General features: G+C 39.0%; 1 protein-coding gene across 2 annotated transcripts in view; it reads left to right on the top strand.

Annotated features, from left to right (window-relative positions):
- Ryr2 (ryanodine receptor 2) overlaps positions 1-15,717 on the top strand; it is a 565,815-nt gene that overhangs the window by 496,222 nt on the left and 53,876 nt on the right. For both annotated transcript variants that reach the window (XM_057787812.1, XM_057787811.1), the window contains 4 exons: positions 2,630-2,729; positions 4,253-4,332; positions 6,398-6,474; positions 7,251-7,324. In XM_057787812.1, the coding sequence (XP_057643795.1) occupies positions 2,630-2,729; positions 4,253-4,332; positions 6,398-6,474; positions 7,251-7,324 (331 nt within the window). The remainder of the gene's footprint in view (positions 1-2,629; positions 2,730-4,252; positions 4,333-6,397; positions 6,475-7,250; positions 7,325-15,717) is intronic.

The raw sequence follows: 15,717 nt of genomic DNA, 5'->3' as shown, positions 1-15,717 counted from the left end.
AGAATACTGTCAGGAAGGAAGGAAAGAAAGAAGGGGGAGGAAGGAAGCAAATAAAGGAGAGAGAGAGAAAGAAAAAAGAGAGAGAGAAAGGAAAGGAGGAAAAGTAAAAATAAAACCAAAGTTTTTCAAATTTTCACTTTGCTTAGGAAGCTCACATGCAGTCAGTTTGAAGGAAAAACATCATTTTCCCCCATGTAATCCTGTCTTAGTTTTCTAGATTTTGTTTATTTTATGGCATGATAAAATATGATACAGCTGGATGCAGTTCTCAAGGACAATGTACCAGGAAAAAAAAAACCATAATCCCACACGGATCTGGAGAGAGAAAGAGTCCCTAGCTCAGTGGAACCGAGAGAAAATTTGCAACCTTTCTTCATGAAACAGAATGGCTTTTGTTTGTTGTTGATGATGATTAGTTTTGTTTATGTGTTTGTTTTGCTTCTCCGTCAGTATTTCTCAGTTGCCCAGTGTTTTCAATATTCTCAGTTTCTTTTCCCAGAAATATTTGTTACTGTTGAAATTTAGTTGTCAGATATGAAAAATGAGAATGGTCTTTGTCTAGGGGGTATGTTTTTAAAAGAAGGTGACTTGCTGTCTTGTCAACTGCCTTGGTTTCCTGAGATTCCAGTGTGATTTCCATGATAAAGAACACAGAGGGAGCTTGATGTACCCCGCAAGGTGTCTGAGCAGGTCTCCGAGTCATTCTACCCACTCTGGGAGCATGGGCAGCAGATGGTTGTTTTTATTTTTGTTGGTATTCGTCTCACTGTCTTTCCTCTCTTTTCCTGGCTTTCTGAGGGTTGTCTTTGTACTTTTGGTAGAAGGATGGTTTCTTCCCTGACCTGTTTGGCTAGTGAAAATGGTAGGGGACAGTTCCGCAGAGGATTGTTTCTTGACACTGTCTTCCGAGAGTCTCTTTGGAGATGGAGTTGGTTGGACTTCACGAAAGTGGTGCCAGATGGACAGATGGACAGTAGAAGGTTGTTGGGTCCAACAGGACGAAGCAAACATTGATCACGAGTTTTAAACCATGACTGAAGAGCAGACAAAAGGGTCTTTTTCGTTTTTTTTGTTTTGTTTTGTTTTTTTCTGTTTCTTCAAGCCCGTGTTGTAATGACAGTATGGTTTTTGTGTGTCTGTGTGGTTTCGTTTCTGTTCCGTTTTGATTTCTCAGGAAGAGGTTTAAACATGAAGGCAACCCTTTTAGGCGTTAGCATGGCTACAGACGAAGCTCAGCGGCCTCCTTTATTTTTCTTTCTCTGCTTCCATTTAGGCCTATCACATAATTTAAGAAAAAAAAATTATCACAGGAGCTCTTAACTAAAGTATGGAAAAAAACCAACAAAAACACCTGATCAATTTTGTTTTTGCAGCACGATATTATCAAAGATTTAAGAAACAAATTTGCCAGCCTCGGCGAGAACTCTCTGGTAACAGCATAAATGTCTGTGTTGGTTGCTTTTGATTTGAAGGTTTCTTTTCTTTCTCTTTCTTTTTTTTTTCATTTGTTTGAGCCCATTTCTCCCTTGCCCCCCTCCTTTTAGTTCACTTTATTTCTCATACTCTGTAATGAGCAAGCCTTCATTTTTTAAACCTCTTCCATCTCTCAATGTCTGTTTTCCGTACTTTGGATGGAAAGTTGACGGCAGCACAGTTGTCATCCTGGCTACTGCTGCGGCGCCTACTGCCCTAGGTCACGTATGTTTTTGGCCGTTGTGTTAACGGACATGATACTAATTGAGCGTTTCATGTCCCATTGACTAAGCTTCTCTACCACGCCATTTGATGGACGCGCTGTCACAGGGCTCTATGCAACTTGCCTTCTGCAACTTATACTGCTTAGTTCCGTCTCAATTCTCCAGCGAACTGGATTGCTCAAGTGAATGATCATACCAGCCTTGAACTTGCTGTGCCTTTATATTTTCCTTTTGATTTCCTTCTTTATGTTCGCAGTGGTAGCTTAAGTGGAAAAGAACAAACGCCAGCCATTGCTCTAGCGGCACCATGCAGTCTCTTTTTGTTACCTCCTGAGAATACAAAATATAAAGGCACATTGCTTCTCTTATTCTTTGGGGGGGGCAATCGGGGTGATCTGTGTCATAAATCCACAACTCAGTTGAAGCCTACCTTTTTTATCCATATCAGCTTTCAATTTTGCTTAAACCTCAAGACGTCTAAGTTAATGTTCTTTTTGTTTTTGTTTTTCTGTGATTCACTGGTAACTTGCAACTCGAGCCATTTGCTGAGCAGTATCAAGTTATGGCCATGATCTAGGAGATTGCCAAAAATCCATGACCAACTCTGTGCACAGATGTATCAATCGGAACGTGCAAGTTTCAAAGATGAAGCGTGAAACAGGCTTTGGACTGATCAACCAATTAAAATTGAGAAAAAATGCATCCTGATAAACCAATATTAAAAGTCTATCTGGAAAAATATCAAGGGAAAAAACAAACAAAACAAAACCATGAGTTGAATATGTGCCTATCTGTTTGATAACGTTGGTGTTGAAATGGTCCATAATGTTGTCATAGAGCCCATACATGAAGAGATACCTAGAAATGTGGTCTGTAGAGAGCTGCTGTGATGTCTGATAGCCACTACATAAATGGTTGGGATTTGTGTTCAGGAAAAAGAAATGGAGAAGCAGAAACTTCTCTACCAACAAGCCAGACTGCATGACCGTGGGGCAGCGGAGATGGTGCTTCAGACCATCAGTGCCAGCAAAGGTAAGGTTTGCTTCTGTCCTCCAGGGGGCGCCATTCATCACCAGCAAAGATGAGGTTTATTCATGTCCCACAAAGAGCACCACTCAGCCAGGAAGAGTAAGGTTCATTCCTGCCCACCAGATGGAGGCTCCATTTTCTAAATGCTATACCAAACACAAAGTCTGTGTTCTAAGAAAAAAACAAAACAAAACAAAACAAAACTTTATTTATAGTGCAGATAGAAGCTATACTTTGTCCTTGAGCCATAACCTGCTGAATTTTGGTAGAAATGTCTAGGCATTTTAAATGAGTCATTTAAAATTAATAAAAGATTGTCCACTTCATTAACCAGTCATTTCAAGATTATATTCCCACGTTAGTAACATCTTTGTGAAAACAAAGTTCTAAATATTATTAAAAAGTTGCAAAATTAAGTCACAGAATAAAATTATCCAGTCACAATATACAACTCAATGAATGAACTTCTGTATAGTTAGAATATCCACTTGGAAGAAAAGTGTGGAGCTTCCTACTTTTATACTTTCAGTACCAGATATATTTTACGCATTTATCTACCACCAAAAAGTAAAATAATCCGTAGTGGAGCTAAACAGTTTCAAATCTTCTTTCACAGTGCATGAGTGTGCAGAGCTTAGAGTGTAGGCTGTTAAGTGAGATCGCACCATCTCAGAAAGAGCCACGTTCTCCCTCTTGTACAGCGTCCAGCCAATCTTACAGATTTTAGTTTGTATATTATATATAAAGAAATGTGTGTGTGCTCACAGTGTAATGGGTAGAGAAGAGAACAAGGCTAACTAGTAAGTGGGGAGGAAGGACTGAATGCAGTAATGGATGTGAGCAAAACACTATTATTGTTACTTGTACTCAAATGGAGAAGGAAATGTGAAAACACTGGAAAAGGCTAGGCTTTTTAAGTAATGTATGTGTTATTGCCCCAAGTAGAGGTGAATTATATAAAAATAAAATATAACCAATAATAGACAACTAGTTTTTTGTCATTATCCAATTAACTTAAAACTGAAAATATGCTTAAAACTAGCATATGCATGTATTAAAAGTAATGAATGAAAATGGCAAAAGTTAAAATGTAATACTTTTGAAAGAGGTCAAGACATTTTCATTCAGGGGAGCTTTAAGTAGCTCATACTCATTTACAATCTTAATATAGATTATATATATTTCTAGATAAACTTTGAAATTTAGTACTTCTAATCTTAGTGTTTCGGAGTCAACTTCTCTTCCCATTCTTTCTTATATCTCCGTGTAGTTTCCGTTTTTGAATACATTACACAGAATGTAATAAAAATGCTAGGTGTGGAAGGTTGGTGTGGTTTGATTGCATCCCTGCTTTCTGGTACATACATCAGTTGGCCCTCTTTCCATAACAGAAACTTATATGAGGCAATAAGGACTTTAAAACAATGTTGTGTTTTTTTTTTTATTTGTCTGTCTGTTTGTTGAGGTAGCATAAGTCAACATCATGAGAGAAATGATAGGAATTCTATTGTTTCTATGTTTTTAAGGAGACACTGGACCGATGGTGGCTGCTACTTTGAAACTTGGCATTGCTATTTTAAATGGTGGGAACTCCACGGTACAGCAGGTAACTAACACCATCGAGCAAACTGTGCAATGCAATTCTCTATTTGCATTAAATTTCATCATCAGCCCGGGTGGTGGTGATGCAGGCCTTTAATCCCAGCACTCGGGAGGAAAAGGTAGGCAGATCTCTGTGAGTTCAAGGTCAGTCTGGTCTACAAAGCAAGTAGTAGGACAACCAGAGCTACACAGTGAAACCCCTGACTTGGAAATATTTCTTTTCATTAGCATGTACCCCTTGTATGAAATGCTAAACTTCATACTGACATTTTTATTCAAATACCTCATATTCTACACCAGTGTTTTCCCTCTCACTGGCCCCTTTTGTCCCCTCTACCATTCCCACTAATGGTCTTCCTTTCCTCCACACAGTCCCCTCAACTTTTATGTAGCAAACAGTACCTTCCCCTAAACCTTGAGTGTGCCTGTTTTCTCATATATACAGATGCTTCCCGGCTAGAAGTGGGCTTTTGTTTGATAAAATCCTTGCAGGTTGAAACCATGTTAACTACCCCAGTCCTATGAGATGACATAGCTCTACAACACAGTAGGAGTTAGATAAAGGCTGAGTTATTTGCCCACTAGATGGTCCCAGTCCCTTGAAGGCAGAACCATAGTTCTCTGGTGGTCCCTAACTTTGTGTGAGACTATCACACTGCATATAGCCATGCTAGGAAAAGAATAAAAATCTCAAATTCAAAGTATGCATTCTATGGAATGTGGCTTCCTATTGTAGCATCATAAAGTTGAAAAATTCAAAATGAAACCATCATATATGATCTATACTTTTGATTTGAAACCCCTGAAATGTAATGTCCTCATCAGGGATAGCTGTTTGGTGATGCTGAGTAACAAGCAATTGACAGGACAGACCTAGACATTGCTTTAGCATGTTTTGAATTCATAATTAACCCAAATATTGATTATGGACCCTGAACACCCCTCTGACGATGGAAAAGAATCACTGTTTGGGTCACTGCTTCCTGCTCTACTTCAGTTCTGCAACTGAGATTGTGAAAACTGAGGTTCTACCATATCAGCACGAGGATCCTCAGCTCTCTATCGCTGATGCTGCTTATAGAGCCAACCGAGCCTGGAAACCTGTGCAGTATCCACATGAACCTTCAGATTTATGTGTGCTAGAAGCCTGAATGTCTAAATACTTAAGCAGTGACAGGAAGGAATTACCAATATCATTCTCCCAACATGGTGCTCATAGTTGCTCTTGTTCAGTTACAGCCACACTTGCCAGGGTGCATTAGTCTTACTCCCAATGGTTATCCTTATGTCATGGGAAAGAGCAATAGTAATGTTTGTGTGTATGGACTTATTATAACCTTTGAGAATAGATAACATAACTTGATTATTTAGATAAACTTTACCAGCACATAGTATTTATACACAATGGTAGGTCTTATTACGACATTTGTACCCTCCCCCCACACACATCATATTCAGCCCTGTTACCCTCCCTTGCTCCCCTCCTATCCCACTGTTCCCCTACCTTTTCCCAGTGAGTTCCCCTTCTGGTGTCTTGTCTTTTTCTTTTGATGTCCCAGTGATTTCAATTAGGATTTAATTACTCACAGGAATATGGGTGAAGGGTTACTCACAGGAGCACAGGCAACTTGCCAGCGGCTGCACTGCTGGAGAAAATGACTTTCCCTCTTCCAGCCCCTAAAGACCTAAAGACCCTTACAGAAGGACGGGCCCCTAGCCTCTTCCATGATGGAATGTTGTGTGTCCCACATCTGTGCAGGGCTTATACAAATAATCACAGCAGCTGAAAGCCTGAATGCACGACCACATCCTATCCAGCAGATAGTATCCCATAATACTCCACCCTTTCCCACAGCTCTTGCATTCTTTTGTCCCTTCTTTTGTGATGCTCCTTGATGGGGTGATAGAGATGTCTCACTGGAGGCTAAGTGTCCAAAAGTCACATAGTCTCAGGACTTCAACAAGTTATGGGTCTCTGTGTGTATGGGTTTTGTTTTGGTTTTATTTTTTTGTTTTAAAAGCTAACAGCGTATTTGTATTCAGCAGCCATGTGTTTTCTGTTTCTGTAGAAGATGCTGGACTACCTGAAGGAAAAGAAGGATGTAGGCTTCTTCCAGAGCCTGGCAGGTCTCATGCAGTCTTGCAGGTGAGGGTGTAGGTTAGTCTTGCTTTACCCAGTGACTGCAGCTCAAAGTGTTTGTTTGGAATTGCACAGTTATTAGACAAACAATAATTGTTCACGAAATAAGACTTAAAGAGAGTTGGCAGGTGTTTTCTTATGGCCTGTCCTGTTTGTGGAGTGTTAATAATGTCCTACGTGACACTTTAGTAGGGTGTTTTTAGAGTCTGAGGTCGTAAGTAGGGACCTCTGAGAATGAAGTGCAGTCTCCATACTTGACTCCATACTTACAGTTTTTTTTTCTTTTTTTTTTTGAAAACAAGGTAAAATAGAAAATTCTGTTCAGTATTCTTTGGAAACTTTGAAGGCCACTTTAGAGGGGGCATGTCTCATTTTGTGTTCTAGTGATTTTTAATTCTCTCACTGCGGTAGTCATTCTCTGTTCTGTACGTTCAGAGAACATTTGTTTGGCAAGCCTTACACAAGCTCCATGCAAGCAGTTCCAGTTGCAGAAACTTAACATTGTATTTCTGCATGTTTGTTGACAGTAATGTTCTCTCTGAGCTGAAGTCTACAAACCTTGTACTTGACTTTCACATAGATCACTCATTGTGGGCCCTGGAGAGAGGCGGGCCGGTCTGCTCCTAGGAAAATGAGAGTGGAATGCAGTGTATTGGAAAATGTTTTCAGCCTATGCTACCATGTAGTGCACATTTGAAGGCACTTTAGTGTCAGCATTTGCCTCCCTGAACAAAGAAAATGCCATATTTGTCCTGTAAATGTCTTCTTCCTTTCTATTGTAGTGTCCTCGACCTGAATGCCTTTGAGAGGCAAAACAAAGCGGAAGGACTTGGGATGGTGACTGAGGAAGGATCAGGTATTGATCACTTCAATGAGAAGGGCCCCTGACCCTGTTCTTCCTGAGACGTGTTCATTTGCAACTACATTTTCAAGGAGGGAGAGCCAGAGGAGCTGTTTTAAATAAATAACATGCTTATGAGCTCATTTGGAAGTTCACATGGGCCACACCTCTAAAACCTATACTCCACGTTAATCCTGACACCACTGTCTATGCGCTTTCTCCTAGTTAGGTAGTCATAAAGATTTAAAGGACTAAGAAGAGATAAAGACCCGTGCTGGAGAATTATCAGCAAAATCAAAGTACATGCAAGGAGAGATAATGTTTCACTTTCTTTGGTCACTTTAGCAAGCTGCAGGCTCATTTTCTTCCTCCTTAGAACAATCACCCATCCATCCCCTCCAGTCTCACCCGCTCCCTATGTCCTCCCCTTTGGTACACTTACCCTTCTGTCATCTTTTCAACTTTTGATCTTGTTTGATTAAAAAAAAAATCAGAGTTTATATATATATGTATATATATATATAAATTTTATATATATATATTTGAATAGTTGTGATTACTTTATTTAGACATTTCCCAGGTTCATGCTATCTGAGAATGTTTCTGTCAACAGAAAGATTGTCATGTAATAATGCCCTGAAAACAGGAGCCCTCAATGGTACCTATTCATTTTAAGAATATTTATCAAGAAAATTACCTTCAATTTTTTTGTTTGAATTTCTTTATTCTTTTATTTCTGATTTTAAGACCATTTTAGTGTCTGAGTGGCCCTGCCTATTTTTCTGCTTCTGTTTGCTTGGTCTGACTTAGACTTGGCACAGTGGCTGGCGGCATATTAGTTTTGGAACATTGCATCCTTTCTTGGATTAATTTTATTTCAAAAAATAAATGTTGTGCCATCTGCCATCCGTAGCTTTTCCTGGCCATTCTGAAATATTGTTGAATGAACTAATCTTTTTGTGACTGTGCATTTTTGTTCTCACCAGTAGGAGAGAGCCATGTCTTTCTTGCTATCTCCTGTCTTTTGTCACGGGGACATACTGTGACCCTGCTAGGCCCATGTGGCTTCTGTGTTATTTAATTTGTGATGTTTTCATAAATAGGTCCAGTCATCACCTTCAAGCCACCTGGTCCTTTAATCATTTCCTCCAGTCAAGAGGATCCATCACCAGCACCACTCTAGACTTTTGATACTTTCCTGCCCCAGGGCCCAGTGAGAGAAAAGAGGGATATTAGAAACTTCAGGGCACTTGCCTGCCTGCTTGGAGGATCTCAGTGTCCTGGGGAGTTTTTAGTTGTACAATACCGAAAAGAAAATGAATCTTCTGCCCAAAGTCTCACTCCCCAGGTTAGAATTTGAAGTTAATTTAGCTTCCCCTCTACTTATTATTATTAGAAAATCAGGGTTTTAGTTCTCAACCAGAAAGGCCATGGCAGTGGCCATGTGAGTGTGACAGTTACGTACATCTCTCAGGAAAAGGTTGGTGTTTGTCTCTGCATTATTTTTTGTATCACACACAAATTACCTAGATTAATAAGTTACTTTTCTATTTCCTTAAAATAGTAATGAAAACCCTACTTTCAACTTCTTTCTCTTTTCCATTTCCTTTCCTTTCAACAACTGTCATGTTCCACTTTCCTTTCTTCAGCCATCACTCATGAGCGTGGTAACTATGGAAACCAGACGGCTGTTTGTTTATTTGCTTTTTGCCTAGGCTACCTATGTGTACATACTTGGTAGTCACTGTTTTTGTTCATTTTTTCCTTTTTATTGTCTGTTTTGATAAGTAGATTGTTTAATGTCTTTCCTGCATCCTGTTTCTTTCGTTTATAAACCCAGGTGTTTTCCTTTCTTTTGTCTTATTTCTGTGAAGTTGAACGATTACTCATATTCAGGATATAAAGGGACCACAGGATTTAAATAACATTGTTTTAATTTGCTCTCTTGTGTTTCTTTCATTTATACAATGGTCCTCAAGGGTCCACCCAGTGTTTGCCACTGTCGTGTGAATGAAGGAGTCCCAGAATTGTGTGTACCCATCCCTCTGTGTCGTGTCCATCATGAACATACTGTGGCTTTATGACTGTACCATGTGCATGGCAATCTGTGACATATCAGGAGAAGTGACCTTTGAGTAGCCAAGTGTACTCTGCCACTAGCCTTCCAACAGGAGGCCCCCTGGGTCATTTTCTCTTCCTTTGAAAATATCACAGACTTAAAAAGTCATTTGGCTTAAAAGTTAATTTTCATCCTTGGGGCTAAATTAAAAAAAAAAGCTCAAAATAGTGTCACCATTTTACTCTGCAAAGAGACAATGTTTATAGCCACTGAAGAGCAGTGCAAGAACAAGGGGAAAAGAGGGGTCAATTATTCAGTTGTTTATTTTTTGTGGCACCTAGTATATCAAGAAGACTTTTTGAATCAAGGAACATATTGGAACACTCCACTGGTCCCTGATCTCTGATTGTAGTACCACATCTCCAGCTCTACTTTAAGAGTTCTTGTAGAAACTCACTTTGGATGTATGTTTGTCTTCCCTGTGCTTAGTCCATTAGTTTCTTTTTTTTAAAGAAAAATATTCTATATAAACGTAAAGAAAAACTCATACCTCTTTGGAGAAGGAAAAATTGGTCATCCTTCTAAAAATCCTTCACCTTCTGAGACTCACACCACACAGGCTCAGCACTGGGGAAACAATGACTAAAGCCTATCTTCTCAGTCTGGCACACTGTTTTAATGAAGGGATGTCTGTTCCTGGTGGTGATCCTGTGACCACAGTTCGTGACTGAAGGTTTTGGTACCCACAGCTCTTGCAGTAAGGGAAGCTATAGGCTGGATGTTATAGGAGAGGAGACAGATGAATCAGGAAGGTGTCCTGACTTGGTGCACATCACACAGCTGTGTTGTGAGGCCAATGTGGAAATGTGGGCATGCTGCTTCATTCCAGTGAGTTTGTGGATTTTGAATCGAGCCAATTTTTGCACATCTTATTGAAGCTTCAAAGTGTTATTTTTTCTTTCTCTCTTCCTTTCTTTCTCTCTCTCTTCTTTTACTTTATTGAAAATTTTGCTATTATTAGTGCTATTCCTGATCTGATCAGGAGAATTCCATTAGGAATCAGGGGTTAGTTTCAGGTTTGTATACAGAGATTTTGGACAAATGATATGCTTTCTTATTTTCTTACTGTGGGATTTTGCCATGTCAGTTTGCCCCTGTCTCCTCTGCTGTTTCTGCTCTCTACTTTAATGTCTTCCATTTTGTCAGAGACCTCTATCTCCCAATTAAAAACAAACCAACAAAACAAGCAAAGAAACAAAAAGACAAAAAAGAAAACAGCCAGAAAACCTTTAACAACAGTGTTTGATGGCTTCATGGTATACGTAGTATTACCCTTTCTGCCTCTCTGTATATTATATATTCGTATAGGTTCTTAAAAATGACAAAAGGACAGCTGGGAATAGTGGTGCAGGCCTTTAATCTCAGCACTTGGGAGGAAGAGGAGTTTGAGGCTGCCCTACTCAGTATTCTGAGTTCCAGGACAGCCAAGACTACATAGTAAGACCCTGTCTCAGGAAAAACAAACACACAATGCCCATATTTCTTCTCATCCTTGGATTTCTAGCTTGTTCTTTCTTGGGACCATTTTACCTCATTTTCAAATCATCAGGAACTGAAAAGTGTAGTTTGTCTTCTTTCTGAACTCTTCTGGAACACAGCAGAAGAGACCCTGTTTTTTTTTTTTTGTTTTTTTTTTTTTAAAGCTTTAAATGATCTTTTATTTAAATAGTTATTCATCAGGTACATCTAATCATTATTCCTCACCAATCAATGTAGGTTATTCACAAATACTGTGTATGTGTGCCTTACAAATCAGTTTTAAATCAGTTGCTTGAGTTGAACCACCACTGTTTAAACATACAAGAAATTTTTTGCAGTGGTTTAAAGGGTAAGAAGTCATGCTCAACCTCCTTAGCGATCAGAGAAATGCAAATCAAAACAACTTTGAGATATCATTTTACACCTGTCAGAATGGCTAAAATCAAAAACACCAAGGATAGCCTTTGCTGGAGAGGTTGTGGAGAAAGGGGTACCCTCATCCATTGCTGGTGGGACTGCAAACTTGTGCAACCACTTTGGAAATCAGTGTGGCGGTTTCTCAGAAAAATTGGGATCAACCTACCCCTGGACCCAGCAATAGCACTCTTGGGAATATACCCAAGAGATGCCCTAGCATATGACAAAAGCATTTGTCCAACTATGTTCATAGCAGCATTATTTGTAATAGCCAGAACCTGGAAGCAACCTAGATGCCCTTCAATAGAAGAATGGATGAAGAAAGTGTGGAATATATATACATTAGAGTACTACTCTGCGGTAAAAAACAATGACTTCTCGAATTTTGCATGCAAATGGATGGAAATAGAAAATACGATCCTGAGTGAGGTAACCCAGACCCAAAAAGAAGATCATGGGATGTACTCACTCATAATTGGTTTCTAGCCATGGATAGGGGCCACTGAGTCTATAATTTGTGATCCTAAAGAAGCTAAACAAGAGGGTAAACCCAAGGAAAAACATATAGATATCCTCCCAGCTATGGGAAATAGACAAGATTGATGGGCCTGTTTTGTTTTGATCATTGTGGATGTTATACACAAGATAAAATTTTGAGGTTGATCTGATTCTATAGAATTTGTTTGATTAAAAATAAATTTCTTCTAAACATTAAACTGAAAATACCTCTTCTCCCCAATATCAGCTTTACATAAAAATATTTCACCCTAAAGTTTTAGTATTTATTGAGGCTCCCAAATTCACATGAGGTTGAAGCAACAAATATTAACTTTTAGTTAATTAAACAGAAAGGAATCTATTAATCTGGAAGGATTGGCTACCGTAGCTTTTATTAAGGTGTTTTTTTTTTTTTAATTGCTTCATCATGTACTTGCTTTCTTTCCTCCAAGACTTTCAAGTTCCATTCAAAAGTGAGTCTTGGTGTCCTTTGTATTTGATTCTGCCCTCTTGCTTTTAGGAAAGGCTTTGATGTTGGTTCATGGAACCAAATAAGTTTCCTTTTGAACCGTTGAAGCACTCAGTGGAATCTGACATGTGTTGGCTGGTATCGTAGGCACGGGAGGAGATGATTTTGAGAATTCCATGTTATGCAGAGATTTACAAGCATAAAACTCCAGAACAGTCTCTTGTATGAGTGAACTTACTGGAAATGCCTCCAGTCGGGTCGTGACTTGTCATAATAGGATGACATTTGGCCTGACGGGGAGTCTTTAAGCAGAAGGAAGCCAGGGACTCTCTGTAGAAGGGGCAGCACATGAAAGGTTAACTTACAGAATGAAAGAGAGGACTGTGAATCACTTGGTCAGATTGAAGAGATTACTTGATCAGTGTAGGCAGTAGAAAGAGAGTTAATGATGTCCATGTAAACCAAAGTCATACCTCGAAGGGAATACAAGAGAGCTTATTCTGAAGCCAATTATGAGAGACCATATCTCAGTATGGTTAACAGATTCAAGAAGTTTTTTGTTTTTGTTTATTTGTTTTTATAGTAACAGAACAAATGAAGTTTTAAATAAAAAATATTTCAAATACTTTGATGGCAACATCAAGTCGTGGGTTACAGAAGGTGAGGAAGTCTCTTCTGTAGGCATTGCCTGTGGTTGGATGCCAGGGGCCTATTTTATATTACAAAGAATTTACCTAATAATCTTAGGGATGTTAAACCCCCTGAACTAGTTATTTATGGGCTGAAATAGCCCCAGATAGTTCGGTTCTGAATGTGAACCATCTCAGCTCTCCACAGATCACAGAAGTTCTGATCATATCTGTCATTTACCCTTGCAGAATGTCAAACATACAGATCTGCCTTTCTCTATGAACTTCAGTTTACAAAGGGAAACCTTGGTAGCTCTTCTTTGCCCTGCCAAGAAATGTCTGTTTCTTTCTGGCACTGTAGCATATCCTTAAACAAGTGGCCGCTGTGTGCAGTGCTAGATGACCCAAATGGGATGAAGGTCATAACATCCCTGGCAGAAGAACGTGTCTAGAAGGTTGCCCTGACATTCAAAGCACACAGATTTCTCAGGAAGACTATTGTAATAAACAAACCACAGGTCCTCAAAGACAGTGGCCACCATTCACTCCTTCATGACTGTCAGAGAGCCCAGAGGCATGTCTAAGGACAGATTACAGGGACATCTTCAGAGTAGACTTTTCATTATTAAAGGAATACAACTGTTTATCTGGAGAGCATTCTCAGTGGGCTGGTGCTTTGGGGCCACATCGTGGATGAAGGTGATCCCTGTCTAAAGGGAAGGCAGTCAGCTAGAATGTTGATGAATGAAAATGATGAACAGCAGGAATCGCAGAGAGAAAAGTGACTGCTGAGATGCCAAAGTGCTGGCCATAACAAAAGCAGTCTCCCAAAGTTTGTAAATTGCCTCTAGCTATTTTAATCCACTTGAGTAACAAAATGCTCAGTCAGTCTGCTGTCTTTTTTTTTTTTTTTTTTTTTTATTGTTTTGGCCTCTGAAATAAGAACATCTTGCATACACAGTTTCTCACTAACTCAGTTTTAGTGGATGTGTTCTGTTGAAATTATGTGTTATAGATACAGCCTACTTAAATACACTGTGGAAATTACACGTTGTTATGGATACAGCCTGCTTAAATACACTGGTTTAAAAGCAAAGAGGCACCCGACCTAGCGGAGACATTTGGATGCTTATTGGTAGTCACTCTTCTCAGGTCTTTACCTGCAAATGACTATATGGTCTTAGTCAAATTTCCTACATTCCAAGTTGTTGGTTGAATTACAAAAAAAGATTATACCTGCCTAATTTATATTATTATAAGTCTCAAATGAAATCGTGTTTCTAACACAAACTCATGGTCACTCAGTGTGAACTGTGAGGCCATTTTTTAAAGGCACAATTCTTTGCTATTTGAACCGTAAGATAACTATTGAAGTTATGAGTATGCTGCTTAAAAAGTGATATTAAAACTAAACCCACACAAATAAACTAAACCCACACCAAGTTTTTGCTACTTAACATTATTTTCGGTATCAATTTTTCAGCTCTTGACGTCACAGAAAATAAATATTTAAGTCCTCTGAAAATCAATTTTAATTTAATTTTCTTCATTGCCATGGGGTATTTCTGAGATTCATTTGAATGAGGGCTGCTGGGAGAAGTCTTTTCACACAGATATCATCAAGGTGCTCATTATCAGAGATATTAATGTTGCAGAACCATGCAACAAGGGGAACACTAGCCTTTGGGGCCTATCCTTTCCCAGTTATTATTTATGTGCATACTAAATAGAACTTTCACAAATGTTATTAAATTTTATGGACCTATTAATATGTATTGTTAATTAATTATACATCATCAATATTAGTAGCAGCTGAACCAAGCTTTAGTTGGAAAACAGGTTAAGAGCTTCAAATTATGTCCATGGTCATTCCGAATAATCCCTAGTAATACACACAGTCACACACACACACACACACACACACACACACACACACACACTTCCACCCCTAGCATAAATGTCTTATTCAACTTAAACATATAATCATTCATTGTATAAACTGGGTAAACCAACTGTAAGAATAACAGTGTGTTAACTTTATCAGGTCACATAAAAGTGGAATCACTGTTTCATTCTTAGTTTAAATAAAATCTGTCTAGTTTCTCCACAATGAGAATTTAAAATACTGTGAATATTTTGCTCCTTCACCATGAAGGTGATTTCCATAAACCATAAATATGATTAAGCATAAGCAAACAACGATCTCTTGGATAGACACGCTGCTCCAGTCTTTACTGTGTCCTCACCGCTGCTCCCCATGTCAGCTTTTTAAAATTATCCTTTTTATGATTTGTAAACATACCACGGATGATGAAGAGCTGCTGGCAGGGTACATGGTAGCTCCATTTTATAGATGGAAATAACTAAGACGCGAAGAACAAACTCCTCACAAGCAACAGCATCCTAAATAATCCCCTCTGTGTGATACCATTGGACATCTTAAGCTGCTCATAAAGTAAAGCAGAGGCCTATGCTTCATCATATTCATACCAGCCCCCAATGACCATTATAAATATCCCAAGACCATAAAGGCAGTTTCAATGCCATCTATCTCCTCCGTTTTGTCAATTGTTATTAATAATAGTTTGCATCTGACAGAGGGATTTCCTTTGCATAGATCACAAAACACCCTTGTTGATTGTGCAGCATCTGCAGACATAAAGCCATCTCTGTCTCTGTTACTAGACCACACCTACTGGCAGCATGGGCAATGGCAGCATTTTAACGGAATAGCAGTGAGTTCACGAGGCAGAAGCAGGCTGGTATATACCTGACATCACTGATCGTGAGCAGAGGC

The sequence above is a fragment of the Chionomys nivalis genome, chromosome 13 (assembly GCF_950005125.1).
Source record: "Chionomys nivalis chromosome 13, mChiNiv1.1, whole genome shotgun sequence".
Taxonomy (NCBI): domain Eukaryota; kingdom Metazoa; phylum Chordata; class Mammalia; order Rodentia; family Cricetidae; genus Chionomys; species Chionomys nivalis.
The sequence above is the reverse complement of the archived record's forward strand: the minus strand, read 5'-3'. Positions and strand labels throughout refer to the sequence as shown.